This window comes from Rutilus rutilus, assembly GCF_951802725.1.
Source record: "Rutilus rutilus genome assembly, chromosome: 23".
In the NCBI taxonomy this organism is placed as follows: domain Eukaryota; kingdom Metazoa; phylum Chordata; class Actinopteri; order Cypriniformes; family Leuciscidae; genus Rutilus; species Rutilus rutilus.
In genome coordinates, this window is record NC_140233.1 from 24,568,647 (window position 1) to 24,587,580 (window position 18,934).

At 40.2% G+C, this 18,934-nt stretch overlaps 1 protein-coding gene across 4 annotated transcripts; it reads left to right on the top strand.

Moving 5' to 3' along the window:
• The first annotated feature begins 85 nt into the window (after positions 1-85).
• Positions 86-17,411, top strand: lsm14aa (LSM14A mRNA processing body assembly factor a). Of its 4 annotated transcripts, XM_084396529.1 has the most exons (11): positions 92-375; positions 1,408-1,571; positions 2,983-3,124; positions 3,835-3,948; positions 6,761-6,937; positions 8,690-8,770; positions 9,501-9,680; positions 11,158-11,320; positions 11,415-11,453; positions 11,540-11,765; positions 15,311-17,411. In XM_084396529.1, the coding sequence occupies exons 1-11, from the start codon at positions 255-257 to the stop codon at positions 15,332-15,334; spliced, it is 1,431 nt and encodes a 476-aa protein (XP_084252655.1). In that variant the 5' UTR covers positions 92-254; the 3' UTR covers positions 15,335-17,411. The 4 variants fall into 4 exon arrangements, with proteins under 4 accessions (XP_084252658.1, XP_084252655.1, XP_084252656.1 ...); XM_084396530.1 differs by lacking the exon at positions 8,690-8,770; XM_084396531.1 differs by lacking the exon at positions 3,835-3,948 and having other exon boundaries at positions 111-375.
• The last annotated feature ends 1,523 nt before the right edge of the window (positions 17,412-18,934 follow it).

The following is an 18,934-nucleotide window of genomic DNA, read 5'->3' on the forward strand; positions in this document are numbered from 1 at the left end:
ACTCCCAACATAGTTTTAAATCCTTGAAGAAAAAAAAAGAAAAAAACATTCCCAACATTTAAAGTTGGGAAACCCTGACGTAGACGAAATTGTAGGCGGGTCAACGTCATTTCCGCCTGATGGCCTGAAAATGCAGGCGGCCATATTATATTAGCAAACACACTCACGCAGTAGCACCAGTTTGTTTATGCTTGTGAATTGCAGATAAACATTTACCAAAACTCTCTCAGTTTAGTTGAAGTGATCGTGTGACGATGAGCGGCGGCACGCCGTATATCGGCAGTAAGATCAGTCTGATCAGTAAGGCGGAGATCCGTTATGAGGGCATTCTCTACACCATCGACACCGAGAACTCAACCGTCGCGCTCGCCAAAGGTCAGAAACACTCTTTACACACAAAAAGACTCTTTAGTTCGCGTTACGCCTGGTATTGCGAGGGTAAGCGTTGTATTTCGCTTCGAGGCTGCGTCTCAACATGTAACCTAGTGAGCTCCCTAAACAGACAGCAGTGTTGAGCACCAGAGCCTCGTGCGGCAGTCTCGGGCTTTATACGCGTGTTTCAGGGGGGTTTGCATCATATTCACCTGCCGTAGTTTTGGGCATCATAACTGCAAAATAAACGCGTCTGTCGTGTTCAAAAAACAAAACCTGTCTGTTCGCTAGGATTTTAGCATGTTAGTGTGTTTAATGTAGGATTCACTCCCTCTATCCAGCTGTTACATCGAAGTGAGGCATTCTCTTACAAATGTACTATGTAAACCAGAGTTTATGCCAAAATATCACTGTTACTGTAGTTATTGTTGAACTGTAACATCTTTCCCCGTTCAAACAGTGTAAGCGAGTCTAGTTTGTTCATGCTAGTGGTTGCTAATACAAAGTTACCACAGATTATAGTCACTGTGATATTTTGGATGAAACTATCATGGATGCCCACGGTAAAAGATAAATGCTCAACCTTTAAACCTGGCATTCATAGATAAAACCTACTGCATTCAGGGATCTTTAATGAGTTATTGCCAGTCTTTTCTGTGATTGAAATGATAATGCTATCTCAACGTCCTTTTATTGATGCTATTAACACATTAAAGCTCAACTTTAAAAACTCCCAGACACTATTATAACAATTCCAAAAAGACGAATCACTGTCTGGCCAACTTTGATATGAAGATGAATGTTAGGATTGTGAGTTTTGGTAGTACTAAAGCGAGCTGTGAGTGTGTGTATAAGCACCATTTTGTTGTTTTGAAGCTGTGACGTCAAACTTAACAACCGGATTACTTACCGAGCAAAAGCTCTCCAATTTTAAGAAGATTAGAATCAAACCCCAGAGAAGACTAATTTATTACGAATTACTTGGATGAAAGCTCATTAAAAACTCATGTCTGGCTCTCTTAATTCTCGTTGCAGTGCGCTCCTTCGGCACGGAGGACCGACCCACGGACCGTCCCATCGCACCCAGAGATGAGACGTTTGAGTACATCATATTCAGAGGAAGTGACATCAAAGACCTGACAGTGTGTGAACCTCCCAAACCGACATGCTCTCTGCCTCAGGACCCCGCCATTGTGCAGGTACACACAAGAATGCTCTCAGTAGCTGAATCCTGTACAAATGAAAAAATGAAGGTTTATGAGATGCTTGACACACATAATGTGTTTTTGGCGCATATAGGCCAAAGTCTAGTGAGTCTACTGTTAGATCCTTCCAATACTTCAGGAAAGCCAAGAATGTGGATCCAGTCTTTTTTACCAGATCTGGTCCTGAACCAATTTTACAGATTTCATCTGGTACTCAAAGCTGACATTAACTGTCCTCTATCAGCTGAAGAAGCAGGACGCAGTTGTGTGAGTGCAGGAACCAGGAGGATGTGAAGTGATTGTAAAAATTAGTAAAAACATATCCCATGAAACCACATAAGATTAAACAAGAAGCAGCACTACAGGTGTGAGGAAAATAAGTGTTCATATATAATTAAATCATTGTAAATAAATAAGAGAAACCGTTAAGAAAATAAAACGCAACACAAATGTGTGATTAATCTCTTCAGCCGGTTGCTATTCATAATTCCTTCGATTTCCTGCCGGACATGCTAATTACCACATGACTTCATCACTACCTGTGGAGTTTTCTGACACTAACCGACTAATTAAAATGTGGTCATCTAAGCCTCTTCTCGTCGACTACCGTTTGGGTCTACTATTAGGGGCAACCCTAGATTCCTGTAATATCTAGTAAATCAGTTGTCTGGAATTGGGCGGTACAGTAGGTCATGTATTAATTCACATGGGTGTATTAATTGCATCAAATTATTTCAACTGAATATGGTAATTTAAATAATTAGATTTTCTTTTAACATTGGATGCCTGTTATTTTTTTGCAAAAGGTTTACCAAAAAATGTCTAAATCCATAACAAACGAGAGCCAGTGTGTGGAGCGTGACTCTCTGGACGTAGTAGTTGGAGCTGGACTAGGTCAAGCTCTACCCATTGCGCCCAGAGACGAGGATTTAGATGTCAGTGTGCTCTGTAGTGAGCACCACTTGTACACCACGAAGCACAACAAAAGTCAAAACAAATGAGAAACATGACAATACAATATCTACAGTTAAAAGCACTCATGTCAGGAAGAGTTTTTCTTTTTTTTTAGATGACTGAGACTAGCTGAGAAAGTACATTTTTGAGGTTGTGTGAAGGGGAAAACTGAATTAAGTCATATAGACGTGGAACACAATTTAAACGTGTATGAAACAATTGAACCCAACCCCCCAAAACTAGCTCCACCTGTAAAGAGCTTACGATACCGAAAAGTTCTGTCTAGTTAGGCAGCTCCGCTTTCATATGCCGAAACTAGCGAGAACCTGTACTAAGAATTTAAATATTTGAGATTTGTTTCATTATACTTTAGATTGAATGGTGTTGGTTTTCTGTTTGTAATTCTTGACCAGTTTGACCTCATTATGCTTCATTCTTCTCCATCTGTTAGTCCTCTCTGGGATCTTCTGCCCCACCATCATCTTTCCAGTCAGGAAACTCCTACGGGCTGTTCAGCCGTCCACAGGTCCCAGCGTACCCTCAGTTCAACCCTGCCCCACTGGTCACGCCACAGTTCGGGACGGTTGGTGTCGGTAAGTGTCCTTTCACAGCTCTACTGGAGATGTTTCAGCTCAAACTAAACCGAGGAGGGGTGTAACGAGACCCTCGTGTCACTATTCGATACAATATTATTGTGAGACTCCAAGACCTGTGATAAAAGGTCAACAAAAAAATTTACTTGATTAAAATGGTCAATTTGGTTTTACATTGTGTGTGTGTGGAAGTGCTGGAAACCCATTGAACAGGACAATAGAGACACCAGGATAACAATATTCATGATTCTGGCCCTGAAAATACAGAATTATTTCAGACGAATATGCTTGTACTCTGTCACTGACTAGATATATTTAAAATAATGTAGGCCACTTTTTACTGGTAACATCAGACGTTTGGCATTATCAGGACCCCCCCATTACATTATATTCAACATTATATATAGCAGTTTAATGTAGTACTGACATTACAACTCAATTTTTTTCCTCACACAATTTTATTTTGGGTGAAATATACACAATACATATTGTCACTATAAACGATACATGTTGCATTTTTGTATTTCGATGTATTGTGACACTCCGACTGAGAGGCATATCTTTATAACATAGCCTACAGCTGCAAAATACTTCAAGACATCCAATAATTTTCTACAAGGTGCTGAGCGGAAGTGACAGGATAATTGAGTCCATATCTGATGATCCTGTGGCACCTCTGATGTGTGTGCCTGCTTCTCCTTTCCTCACAGGAAGTTCAGTGGGATGTTTTGTTAGTGACACTGGCATGACCGCAGCACTGCCTCAGAGCAATGCTATTGCCTCTGCTTTCAACAGAGACACTCTGTGTGCTTTCGTAGCAGAAGGTAAACCATTCCCTGGGGACCGAAAACAAACTATTTAAGGTTTATAAACCAAATGATTTGGGTTTATCTAACCGTCAAATGAAATCAAAATGTTACTAACAAGTGGTCAATGTGAAATAAAGCCCAGATCCCAACCGTTTGGTGGTCTTTTGTGTCCGTTGTCTCTTTTGTCTTTTGAAAGTTTCGTATGTAACAGTTTCATTTCTCACTCTCAGAGGGGAGGCTTTTAAAGCACCTGCATGTAGAGGGAAAACTAAGAGGTCTAATCGGTTTCTGACTACCATAACTTATGGGCATCATTCACCCTGCAAACCTTTGGCAATAATAATCACATTTAAATGGGGGAGGGAATTATGTGTGTCCAGAACACAGGAGTTGATGTAATGTAAACAAGAAATTAGTGCTGTCAAAATGGCTGAAAAGCTAAATTCAAATTTCTGAAATATTGGCAAAATTCGAATTATATTCGAATTTCGAAGTCTAAAGGCAATACTTAATGTTAGAGGGAAAAAGTACTGTATTGTCTTCTATGCCCACAAGAGGACGCAAGCGAGAGCAATAAGCAAATATAAACCTAATCAAGCATTGCATCTTTTATTGAATTTAAGTGGCATTCACTTTTGAAACGATTGTTCTTAAAATAAAATATAATTTCCTTAATGTGCATGCAAGGAATATTAGGTTACAATAGTTCATAAAACTCTAAGTGCATCAATAACATGAGAAAACACGTCTCAACAGACAGCATGATGTACTACATAAACACAAAATAGCAAACTGCCATTCAGAAACAATCCATAACATACTCACTACACATCTACATATTGTTCGTCAAAAACACCAGATGGTCAACTTGATCTGCAGCGAGTGCTGAGCGCTTTCTGCTGACACTGTTTTCAGCTGATGAGAACACGCTCAGCTCTGACCGGTGTGCCATGTATGGTCAAGTATGTCATTGCATGATTTTTGCTTAGAGGGTTTTCGTCAGCAGGAAGCCTTTTCCCGCCACTTTTCAAATTAACAACACAGCCGCACCGTATACTGGAAAAGCCAACAAAAAACAAACCGCGTCAGTTACGTAGTTTCTCGCGCGCCGCGTGACCCACCATAAATTCGAATGTGCAGTTTTTTTTTTAAATTTGGCGAATATTTGAAATTCTGATTTTTATTTGACAGCCCTACAGGAAATATGTTTTCCGTTTTAACCCATTTGCCTGACCCAAGCTAACTCAGCTGACCAGAGACCTATCGTCTGGCATAAACATCAAGTCTGTCTCATCTTCCCACCTTCTCAAGTGACCTTGTGTGTTTGCAGTGTGTTCCAGCCCAATATATCCATGCAACACTATTCTCTGTGTCACTGAGGAAGGCATTTTCCTTGGTTGCTGCCCAGACCTTCCTTGAGTGTTTCGACCTCAGCTACGACTCAACTCTACTGGGTCAGTCGTTGCGGCAATTCACTGCACATCTTCTGGCTCCCAGCTCACTTCTTTCCAGTTCCATAAAGTAGATTTTTCCCGGTGATTCCCCAAACTATGTGCTGCCACACACTTCTCAACCCACCCCCGCTAGGCTCCACATTGATTGGATGGGGAACTCCCCATTGGCAAAAACCACACCAGTCATCCAGCTCCTTGTACTTGCTTTCCTCTCTGATGCCTCCTGATCCACCCTTTTCCCAGGGTTCTGGCAACTCCCAACAGGATCATTTTCCCTCTGGGCTCCATATATCTGTCTGGTTCCAGGGTTGAACTGAAACCTTCCACCTAGGTCCATGTCAACTCCTCTACTCCACTCGACCAAGATCTTACACAGTAGGACCTTTCGCAATCACCTGTGTAAGTTCCCCAGGGATTACAGACCACCCTCAGCAGAAAAGATTCAAAATGGGATCCAGCATCATGGAGTCATTTTTATCTTCCTTTTAAGGAGGGCCCACCTTGCCCAGCATCCTTGAAGGTCCTACTTTCCCAGTTTCTCACTTCTGCTTAGACTGTCTTGCATAGTTGAGCTGGATTAGAGACGGGCAAATGTGGTCCTCGAGGTCCTGCAGAGTTTATCTTCCTCCCTAATCAAACATACCTGAAGAGTCTTAACTAAAGTCTTCTGGATTACTTTAAAATTAGGGCTTTTGATCAGGGTTGGAGTTAAACTCTGCAGGAGAGTGGACCTGAGTTGGCCACCACTGGGCTAGATGGTCCCTGCTGCTAGAAGTGTAAGATGCTAAGACTCGGCTTCCAGTGCTTGGGTTTCCTGTGATGTTCCCTGGCCTGAGTGGCCTCGCCATCTGAGCTACCGGTGCACTAGGAAGCCACTTCCACCATGTTTGTGTGGTGATGCTAACCTATATGACTTGATGGTCTTTGTAGTTCCTGTAGGTCAAAAGCCAAATAAAAAAAAATTGTGGGTGACTCAACTGCAATAACTATTTCTTCAGTTCTGTGCAGAGACTACACACTTGATATAAGTGTGGTTATCATGACCTGACACTTTCTGTTGTCGCTCCTGAACTCTGTGTGTACTGGATTAAGCTCTCTGCAATAACTTTATTTAGCTGCTGTGTGTACGTGTCTCTTGAAATGCTGATTTAAGATTTCTCCTATTAATATTAATAATTGAGTGTGTGTGACTGGATTATGATCTCTGTTTTTAATCAAATTATTCCATTAACACAATTCACCAGATTTTGTCTTCTAACCAGCACTGATTTCCTGGTCAGGGTGGCTGCGGTTCTTAACATTTTTGGCTGTGAACTGTCAGGTTTTGTCACTTTATCTTATGTCTCTTAACTTTTGCCATTTCTGTAATGCAGGTCACACCAGTCCGGCTCTGGACGCTCTCCGAAAAAGCCCCCCAGTGGAGCCTTCTGCCCCATCAGCACCTGCGGTCACCACTGCTCTCACGGCATTGGGCCGCAAGAGCCCGGTCTCAACTCGTGCCGCCTCCACCAATACCCAGATGCCTTTGGACCTCGTGGAGCAGATGAGGGGTGAGGAAACATTTTGGCTGTTGTAGTTCAGCGTTACCACATTTCCAAATGGTTATCAAAGAACTCGTCCCCATTGGTTTGTGAAATGCCCTACAGAACATGTAATGAGTCATGGCGCTCTCTTGTGGCCTGTACACATGACCATAACTTGTGTTTGACCAACACAATCAAGTCGAAAGTGGGAAGTGTCGTCTTGGGGATTCCCACCCCCGACTTAATCTGACATGTAGCAGTAGTGAAACGTATTTGAGACCCGTTCACACCCAGGACGATAAAGATATTGTTCTAAAAACTGTTCTCAATATTAAAGAATAGCAGTGTTCACACCACAGCTGAAATGATATAGAGAAACGATATCGTTGGATCACTTTTCAGAAATTTTTCCCCCAATAAAACACTGACAGCCAATCAAAATCCATTCTAATTTAAGGGCTTGCGCATTTGAAATGGTCCAGAAAAACCTACCACTGTTTGTCAAGTTAAGCCCCTTTTCAAGAAAATGGATGTGGAAAACAATCATTCATACCTTCTGAATAAATGGTGAGAAGTATTACCTCCGATATCCAGCGCTCCATCGACAACATTGTCTTGCTTCCTTTGAAGTTGCGGTGAAAAAGACTAGATTGTCTTTATTCCACTATATTGACTACGTCAGCTAAATTCGCTGTTAGTTTATTATATCGGTTACACTAGCTTCACTCAAAACATAGGACATCTGCTGGTTAAAGCCGTGTAAATGCAACAAGAACAGCAAAAACATGTTCAATGACGTTGTATACACTTTGAAACCGCAGCGCGCAAGCTTAGAATAAACAGACCGTTATCGTTCGCTGTGTGGACGCAAATATAGTTATCGTTATAGTTATTGTTACAGTTCGTTAGTTATAGTTATCGTTATAGTTATCGTTATAGTTATCGTTATAGTTATCGTTATAGTTAGTTATAGTTATCGTTATAGTTATCGTTATAGTTATCGTTGATATAGTTATCAACGTTATAGTATAGTTATTCTTATAGTTATCGTTATCGTTATAGTTATCGTTCTGGGTGTGAATGGCCCTTTACTCCTAGTTTAGAGAACATGTTTTAACATCAAAGGTAATTAACTTTGAGAATGTTAGGCCCTTAAGGTCTGTTCACACCAAGAATGATAACTATTATATACTACTACTATAATTAACGATAGATAGTTCTAAAAATCATTCTAAATATAAAATATATAAAAGAGTCCATACCACAACTACTACAGTGGCACAGAGAAATGATATTGTTCACTTTCAGAACATTTATTTCCAGTTGATGAATGATATAAACATTGACAGCCAATCAGAATCCACTCAACTTTACAGAGCTTGAGCTTTTAAAGCGGCAGACGACACAACGATATCGTCTGCTGGTGTGGACGCTAATATAGTTCTCCTTATAATTATCTGTACTGTTATCGTTCTTGGTGTGAACGGGCCTGTAGTAGTACTGCAGTAACGTTTGGGCCTCAGATGCCCCAAAGTGCTAGTCTAGTTTAAGACACAGCCTTTGACTCAGGCTGTTAGTTACTTGACAAACTTGATGGATTCTGGATAGCCTATAATTTTCCAGGAAGTACAGGCTTTTTATTAGTGCTTCTGAAGAAAAACATCTATAGAATAGAGATATATGACACCGTTTGAGCAACGCTAGTGTTAAAACAGGTTCTGCTACAGGGATTTGGTAAAGCTTAATGTGTCATAGTCCTGAAGAGCTATACTCTCCCAGGTGCCGATGTCCCGAAACCAAGCCAACCAGAGTCCAGTCAGTCCAAAGGAGGAAACGGGGACGCTACTAAACGGCTCGCAGGTTATAACACATCTGCTGAAAGATGCTGAAACTGCATGATTCCTATCAGAGCTTCGCCCGTCTGTATTTCACATCTGTCCATACACTATGGCTTTTTAGCAAGCTTTCTTCATTTATAGGACCTTGTGAAAGGGTGAATCTCATGCAGCCTGATGAGAACACGCTTCACCCCAAAATCAAAAGGGAGAGAAAAAAATGCATAAAGTACATTAAGCAAATAATGCATTATTTACTTGCTTTGCTGGCCTGAGTGTTTTCATGAGATTCACTCAAAACGCTGTTTTTACCCGTCATTATACCTTTAAATGTTTTAACAGACGGCTTAACACACAGCTGGTTTAAGGGGTTTCTACACCCGGACACAGTAGAAAGTGTTTGCGCTGCTGTGTGTGGAAAGGCCTTTGTGTCCTTATGATGCTTGTGTAGCTGTGTTCACACAAGCTGTGTTTGTTCACTTGCAGTGATACTTTCATTGATTTACCTCTTCAGTCGACAACTTCTGCATTTTTCTCTACACCAACAACTAAATGTAACTAATGTCTGTCAAGGCCTCTATGAGCTGCTAATAGACTTTCTTATATTTCTAGCCACTGAACGTCACTAAGCATGCTTAGAATGGATCCTTTTTTTGCCATCTTTATTTTCTACTTCATATATGGCCCACATTAAGAATGTATTTATGACATAATGTGTTTTGCAGAGCGATAACCCAGTGTTTGTGTGTTTTCAGCTGATGGCCATCCTGCTGCTCGCCGCGGGCGCGCTGGAGGTCATCGGGGTCGAGGTCGCTTCCCTGTGCGCAGAGAAGGACCTATGAAGTTCGAGAAAGACTTTGACTTTGAGAGCGCCAATGCTCAGTTCAACAAGGATGAGATTGACAAGGAGTTCCAGAGCAAACTCAAGCTGAGAGGTACAAACTGACCCCTAAATGTGCCAGATCAGCTTAATTTCTTAGAGAAATAATGTGCTTTTAAAAGAATGTTAATTGTAAACAGTGTAATGTTTTTGGACACTTAAATTCTTGTTAATTGCAAGGAAAGTGTATTAGTTTAAATTTGTTAAATGCAGTTAGCTGAACTTTATAGTGCTTTTCTTGACCTTTTTAGGGCTTAAGTACAAGTTAAGTAAAAAAAAATTCCACAGTTTTAAATATGGTTCAAGTGTACTAACATTTATGCCAAACTAAATATACTTAAATTTAATTTTTGTTGAAGCTTGTGTGTCATGTATTTACATAATTACACATTTATAGTGATCTCACAATTTAGTACATATTAATATATTTACTTTAAATGCAATGTTAGGGGTTAACAGTTTAGGAGCAGATGTTTGAGAGAAGACCCAGAGTCAGAATTATAATAAATTGAAGTCAGCTTCAACACTCACACAGGAGTTCGTAGGCCGCCCCGCTTACAGTTACAAAGATCACAGCAGTTATACGCTTTAATACACACACACACACACACACACACACACACACACACACACACACACACACACACACACACACACACACACACACACACACACACACCACTTATACCCTACACCAAGGTCTAAGCTACGTCCTTGCTTCAGGTGGCAGTTTCTGATTGGCTAAGAAATAGATAAACACAGTAATTTTCCACACATATACAGCGACTGAAGCATATCTCCATCGATTATGCAGCTGACACTCGGACCCTGAAGTTAGGCACGTCGTGACCTTCCAGCTCGCAGATTTAAACGCAAAACAAGTCCCTATTTGATTTCTGGATGCCGGGCTAAATGAGCAAGCACTGTTACTGCATTCAGATATCAAATACAGACATTAGAGAATACATGAAAAGAACATTTCAGTGATCACACTCGTAACTTCTATAACAAAATAAAATCTCCAGAGAAGTCATTCAACTCATTTGATATTTAGAAGGAAAAATATGAATACCTTGATTATAATCACTCATTACATATACGTTGAAGCAGCAGTGGACCACCCCCTTCACTAATATCGAATAACACTACAGTTAAAATTATAATCAAGTACTTGTGCTGTAGTATGTTAGTCAATGCATCAAAATAAGTGTACTTTAAAGCCCAACAAAATATTGAAGAAAATAGTCTAATTTGACAATACAAAGTGCACTTTTTAAAAGTGTACATAAGTGTTTAGGTGAAACATGAAAGTGTCTCTTTAAGTGGCCTTTTATTTCATTAATATCATATTAGTACAAGTACAGTGCTTTTTCATACTTTTAAGATCTGAAGTACATTGCACTACAAGTGCACATTCACTACAATTAAGCACACCTTTAAAAAGGAGAGGAAAGAAAATGGCATTCTCATGCTGTAGTCTAACAAATATGCAGGTTTATGTCTCTTTGCATTAATAGTGTATGTTTGTTCAGATGAGAAGCCCGAAAAAGCTTTGAATGGCGAGGACAAGGCCGACTCGGGAGTCGACACTCAGAACAGTGAAGGACACGTCGAGGAGGAAGTTCCTCTCGGATCAAACTGCTACTACGATAAAACCAAGTCCTTTTTCGACAACATCTCCTGCGATGATACAAGGTCAGATGAGCCTCCATGTGGAGAATCTCACTTTTGGTACATGATGCAACAACCATGATCTGACTGTGAAATGATTGTGCCTGATCTTAAACAGGAAGGCCGCCGAGAGGTCCGGAGGGTCCGGTTTCCCCCGGTAAGTCCAACGGAAGACAAACGGCTGTATGGCAGAGGAAGGAAGCCTCAGTTTGTGTAGTGTATTTGAGCTTGTTTTCATTTCAGGAGGAATACCTGGGCGGAGGAGCGGAGGATGAACGCGGAGACGTTTGGCATCCCGTTGCGACGGGGCCGTGGAGGGTTCAGAGGTCGCGGAGGCATGGGCTTCAGGGGGGGCCGGGGCCGTGGATTCAGTCGGGGCTCGTTCGGGTCGTACCCTGGTGGAAGTGGCTTCAGAGGGGGATACAGAGGCAGTCAAGGAGGAAGAGAGTTCGCTGATTTTGAGTACCGGGTAATAAATCATTCTTGTGATGAAGATCAATAGTTGACATAAATGCGCTTCTACAATATTTGGCACTTTCCTCTAGTAGGGCACAAATTGATGTATATCTAACATAAAATAGCAGGTAGGAATGGGCACCGAAACTGGGTATTAAACGGCCCGGGGCTGAATTATGAAAGACCGCTGTATCGAGAAGCTCTGACGTTACCGGTGTTTATTATTGCTGTACAGACGCTATCTTGCCAGCCGTTTCTATATGCGATCATATTAAACCATTTGTCTGATGCATTTTTGCTATTCGCAATCCAGAAGAGAGAGATGGCACGACACCACAGCCCCTGCTCGACTAGTGACGGTGGCCGAGACCACTAAACATTCAGACGTCTGCTTACACTTAAGAGCTGTGATAATGATCTAATTTTATTTTCGATTTCGGCTTCCAAGGATTATAAAAATAATACATTTGAGGTAAAACTAGGGCTGTGCCGGTAAACTTGACAACTGCACCACCGCGGTTGTAAATTGCCACCGTTGTGGCTGAGTAGCACCGGCGGTGGTCCGCCAAAACAATTTTTCCGTATGTGAATGTTGTTTTACATTAATATTATGACACGAGTGAAGCACAAAGCTTTGTTTACAAAAGAAATTAGCAATTAAATATTAAGTCGCAGCCATGGAAAAGTTTGGATTCATGACGAATGAGAGAGTTGTGCGTTAGCCCATAAATGTAAGCTTTGTTGGCTTTGAATTCTGGTTTGCGATCTGGTCACCCGATTATCAGCGAATTTAACAATATTCCATTAGTTATTCCATATAGAAAGCTTGAATTGTCTACTTTTAAACTAAACAATTCAAAACGAAAATAAACCGACTAGCATATGAATTCTGTATGAAGTGTGCATTTCTCTCTATAGGCGCGTTCACTGCGAAGATGACGAGTCGGCATCGTCAATTTCATCTTTGCAGCCGACACTGACACAGAAAACACTTTATTAATAAACAGTTCAAATGTCTCCTTGCTATATTTGACACATTCATAATCATTACTTTTGCCGGTTCTTTGTGACAGCTGTTATGTGCGTTAGGGATGGCGAAAACTAAAAATTTTCTTGACTGACCACCGAGCCTCATTAGCCGGTTGAAACCGGTTAACTGATTAGTTTCAAATATGCGAAGCTATGTGAAATAACAGCCATTTCAAGCCGCGCCTGCAATTTCGCAACTGTCGCATCTCTCTGCCGCTCTGCCTCCCGCTCACACACACACACACACACACACACACACACACACACACACACACACACACACACACACACACACACACACACACTGTGACAGTGGACACACACACACTTCCACTCACGTCACTTTTTTAAAATCCCCTACAGCGCGAAACACGAGTCCCGCAAACGCGGCGCCGAGGAGCTTGTATGTAATCGGAGGACAAATGGCTCCTTAGTTTCGAAATGTTTGGGCACAAGGTGATCGCGTTGAAAATAAAGGCGTTTGTCTGTTAGAAGCTCATTTGAAACATTGCCGCGGCTCATTTAAGAAAATGACAGCTCCGAAGAGACGCCGCTTTAGTTTGAGGTAGTGCTAACAATAATAAAGAAAGATGATGGTCATCATCACCTTACATCACAGATGATGTGCTACTACTGTATTTAAAGGGATAGTTCACTTTGAAATTAAATTTTGGTATGTTTTAGCTTACCTGAAGGGCATCCAAGATGTAGGTGTCTTTTTTTCCGCAGTAGTTTCAATTTTGATATTTTTAGGTCAAACCGTTCTTGTCTGTCAGTCATATAATGCAGGTCTATGGTCACTGGCTCAAAGAGCATGCACAAGTCCAAATTAAAACAATTCCCCATCGACATCTAGTGTTTCTATATCTATATCCGCCCGCGTGCGGGTATAGAAACACTAGCACTAGATGTCGCCTTCGCTATTGCAGTTCATTAGCCAAGGCGACATCAGTGTATATATCTATACCCGCCCGCGCCGTCAGATCAGTTGGACGCGTGCTGTTTTCAAGAGGCAAAAACTATATAAATACGGTTCGTTTTCTCACACAAACCGCTCGTTTCGTGTCTTAGGCCATCAAAGTGTACTTACGATGGGGAATTGTTTCATTTGGACGATGGGGAATTGTTTTAATTTGGACTTGTGCATGCTGTTTTGAGACAGTGACCGCAGACCTGCATTATATGACTGACAGACAAGAACGGTTTGACCTAAAATATCAAAATTGAAACTACTGAGGAAAAAAAGACACCTACATCTTGGATGCCCTTCAGGTAAGCTAAAACATACCAAAATTTAATTTCAAAGTGAACTATCCCTTTAAGCACTGTATCACACAAGTTGCAACTTACATCTGTCTCATTCTTTTTGGTGAAATGGTCCCACACACTACTTTTCTTTGCACGCCTCATCCTGTCGTCTGCCCTGGCTCTCACCTCGAGTGTTTTAGCCTGTAGCCTTTACTTTTCGCAAACCTTGTGAGCGCGCGAACCCAAACGCTGTGACCTCGCGCCAAATCTTTTCATTGGTTTATTAAGTACAAACAGGCGAGTTATGAAGAATTGAGTGTGAGGGATTTGTTCACTTCACACAAAATAAAAGATCTTGTAATGAGATGGCTAAGGCTAACTGTAGTAGCGTTTAGTCCACTGTCTATAATAGCCTAATTTAGAGATCACTTCTTTTTTTTTTTGGACTACCGACAACTTTGATCGGTTAACGTTGATACGGTCAACCATCGGTCAAACGGTCATCGGTTAACATCCCTAATGTGCGTTATTGGCAGCGTCACCCTCTGGTTACATGAACGCGTCACCACCGCATCAGCACCAGAACATGGAGATTTTATTTTAGAGAATAATCACACAACCTATTAGATATTCTATAATTAAATCAACTAATCGAATATTCAAATTGGTCCATTACCACCGCGGTGGTAAAAAACTGCCACCGTCACAGCCCTGGGTAAAACTATTAAAAGCTAGCCACTATTCTAGCGCAACTTCCTCCCCTTCACAGCGGTGCGCTGTCATTTCTCCCTAAAACCCAAACTTAACGTCAGAATCAGCACAGTCGGTGATAGAGAGGATTCACTGAGGCCTTGCTCACACTAATGCGGTGTCGTTTGAAAACGCATCTCTTTTCTCTCCGTTCTGGCCTTTCGTCCACACTGAGACAGCGATTTATTAATAAAAACCAAGCTTTTAGAAAACAATACATTTGAAAACGCTGCTTTTGTGTTGTAGTGTGGACTGAAAACGGAGGCATTTGAAAACGATGACACACGTTTAGTCATGTGACGCATATTGAACCCATAGATTCGTAAATATATGGGAAATATCAGTGCTATTAGCCAACGGTTGTAGATCAGCTAGCCCCTACTGAGTGTACAACCCTGTGTTATGTGTTTATTTGTGATATTTAATGTTAATTGTTAGAATCAGGTGTTAAATGTAGAAAAAAAAGTTTGTAGTTTTAACTAAATTATGAATAACTAGTCACAGTTTTTCTCTCTTCATTCGTTTCTCCAGAAGGACAACAAGATCGCGGCGTAGTGATGACGCGAGGGCTCCAGAAGACCTGATCTGTGTGGGAACTGTGCGTTTCGGGTCGGAACGAGGAGATCATGTACGTGTTGTAAATCTGTCACCAGCACTGGGCTTCGACTGCTTGAAACCTGGATATTAATCAAACATCTACTCTATTTCTTCCTGAGGAGTGGAACAAATGCAACTTTTTCCGAATTGTTAATTTGAGAATAACATTTCCAGATGGATTCAAATATATTCTGGCTTCTGAGGGACTTTCTGTTGTTGTGTTGACCTTCCATGCTGATATCCTGCTGCTTACAGCTGTACGGATCATCTATAATAACGCATTGATGATTCTCATCACTGAATGAGCTTTATTTTTGACTTGTTTTGCTATAAAGTATCTTAGTGTCCTCAGAATAGGCCGCCTGGAGCTAAGTTATACATTACCATATTTTTCTAACGCAATTTCATCCTTCAACCCCCAACGTCACCGTTCCTGTAGCAAGTAGGGAATTTTTTTTTTTTTATTAGATATTTACAAACGTGGTACAGTTTGACTTGGATTTCTCTGGATATATTTATCCATTAGTTTGTGATATTCCTCGAGCCGTTCGGGATTTGCGCTTCGAGGCGAGTCAGTATTGATAGAATTTCGCTAAAAGACATTTTAGATAAAAAGAAAGGAAAAAAAAAACACGTAAATGCTGCCTTTGAGGGAAACAATTACTTTTCGATTATGAAATGCCACGATTGAAACTAAAACGACACGATATGGTCAAACAATGCGAAGTGACTCGGCGATATGATATGGATTTATATTCGAGGTTCACTTTGCAGGAAGTAGCACTTTTGTAGCAGACGTTTCCTGATTCCCATCTTTACTTAGAAAATAATGCTACAAACCTCTACGCTGCCGTCACCATCGCCACTAACAGTTACACGACTGTCGTTCAGCATCGAGACGTCTGTTCTTCACGCCGTATCCACCCTGAGCCTAGAGCTCGCGGCCAAGCGAGTCTTTACGATTATTGGAGAAGTTATTCACTAGTGTGTCGCTGCAAGCCAGAATGTTGTGTAGTATTAATGCTTTTCCCCATCTCTCCTTGTTCAGCTACTGTGCGTTTATAATCACTGACTGCACCAGCATGATGTCATAGTGACGCTTCACCTGACGTGCGCATCGTGATGTCATACCCACACCTGTAGAGCACTCAAGATGTCACTAGATTTCGTTTTCTGATCCGCTTTGTTTGGCCCCTGACATCTTTACCTGGTCCTCGCAGTTTTATGGATTTCTGTCACTAAAGGTGGAAGATTTGATATTTTAATTGGCCAGTTTTGATGATCCGTTCCCTTCAGATCTGGCTGTGTGGCGTATGGTTATGACATCACTGCTAAAATGTTCAGTCTTGTTAGATGTTTGTTTAAATTGTTGGGAAATTTGGGCAAGTTGATGATGATGAAATAAACTTTGTTTTCAGATTGTATATTAAAGTCTGTAAGACCCAAAACACTTTGAATTTTGGATCGTGTGTGAAATATCATCTTGCACTTTTCAAGCTCTGGACGCTCTGAATTTGACACGAGTAAATCATCTAAAGCACGAGGACATGATGGAGGGTTTAGGAATGGAGCGAAGCATATTTAATTGATCAATATGATCAAATAAAGGAGGATTACCTTTATCCAGGAACTCCATGTCCTAAAATTTCACTTTTTTTAATATAATTAGGAACGTTAATGGTTAAAAGGATTCAGCTAGTGTTATTAGTCAGCTCATTTAATTCTGTTTCCCCCCTTTAGTGACTGTGTATTACAGTTTCACACTCGTGTAAACCCCAGGTGTGTGTGTGTGTGTGTGTTCAGTGTCGGGACAGTAACGCTCGCGTGTAAACAGGAAGTTGCTGCATGCAGGTCTTGTCACAAGCCGCTAATCTGAGGAAATGCTTGAGGCAAATACTGTTCTGGAAACGTCTTCATAAACACACTCCTTCCGTCAGGGTCGACACACACTCTCCTCCTGAACCTCAGCATGGCGTCTGTTCACATCACATGTAAAGAGGTTTTTACTAGATGCAAGAATAAACTGTTTAATATCTGTTGTGTGATTTGTTTGCTTCTTTACGCTCCATACTTTTGCTTATTTTTACAACGGCTACTTATTATGGAAATAGTTTGAATGTGGTGATTTAAGACACTATTGCATGTTCATTTCAAGTGGAAACAAACAGGAGTTGAATAGAAATACTTGTTGTATTTGAAGCATGTTTAAAGTATACTGACGTAAACACCATAGTTTGTTACTCGTATGTCATGTAATATGTTTGATTACATTTGTAATGATGTTGCAATGAATTTAGTACATTTAAAATGTTAACTTTAATATCAAATAACCCACTACAGTTAATTATAATGAAGTACTTCACACGTGCTCTAGTGTGTTCGTAACATAAGTGTAGTTTAAAGCACGACGAAATATGATTAAAACCATTTAAAATGTGCTTTAAAACTTACTTTAGTAGTGTATTTTAGGACTCTTTTAGTCTTTAATATTTTGAATTGGTTTATTTTTATATTTTTCATTTTGTTAAAGTTGTGAGCAAATGCAGAAGTTTCTTGGGAGCACAAATCTTGTGAGAAAGCAGAAGCATCAAAATATATCATCTCTCTTTTCTCTGTCACCACATCCTAATAGGGGCTCTGTATAGTTTTATTAATGTTTATTTTAGTTCAAGTTAATCTAAACCAAATAAGAAATGTTGCCTTCCCAACTAGCTAAATAAAGTGTGTGTGTGTATATATATATATATATCAGAAAACATTTTTCAAGCAATTTTTTTAATAGCTGTGTGTTTCAGTTAATAACCCTTCTATAAAACTGTTTATTTGACATTACAAAGTACATCTTTACTTAAGTGTTTTGAACATCTTGAATTATTTTTATATTTTTCATTTTATTTGTTTGTGTTTTTGTCTTTTCCAAGTTTTTTTTTATGGTACATCAAGTTAAACTAAATGAAAATTATTTTAACTAATAACCCTGCTTTAAAACTGTTAATTTGACAGTACAAAGTTCACTTTTAAAATAGTACTTAAGTGTGTTCTAGTAATGGAAACTGTCCCTCTTTAGTTGCATTGCCTTTTATTTCATATATTATCTTCAAGTAAAGTTTTTATTTTTATATTTTTTTATATATACCTTTAATATTTGAAGAACACAAGGGCACATTAAATACAATTAAGTGCACTTTTTCACATGGGCTAGTCTGTCAGAATACTGTGCACTTACGAAATAGTAATGTCACACAAGCTGGCACTCTTACAAATCCAGTTACACAACAAAACTTTGTGTGATTGGTTCCATCTTGTGGTGACAAACCAGAAAATGTACACTGAGGTAATAAAAATAGAAATTCATTTTTAAAAACACTTAAACTTAGTGGAAAACATTGCTATAGTTTCATGCCACCCTTTAGTGCCTTTTCTAGCATGAAACCTGCAACAGCAATATGTATGCAGATTAATTCACATATTCCTGCATAAATACATATATAAATAAATGTCCAAGGTGATAAATAGTCTTCAGCCCCGTCACACTATTCTCAGGCTCAGCCTTCTCAC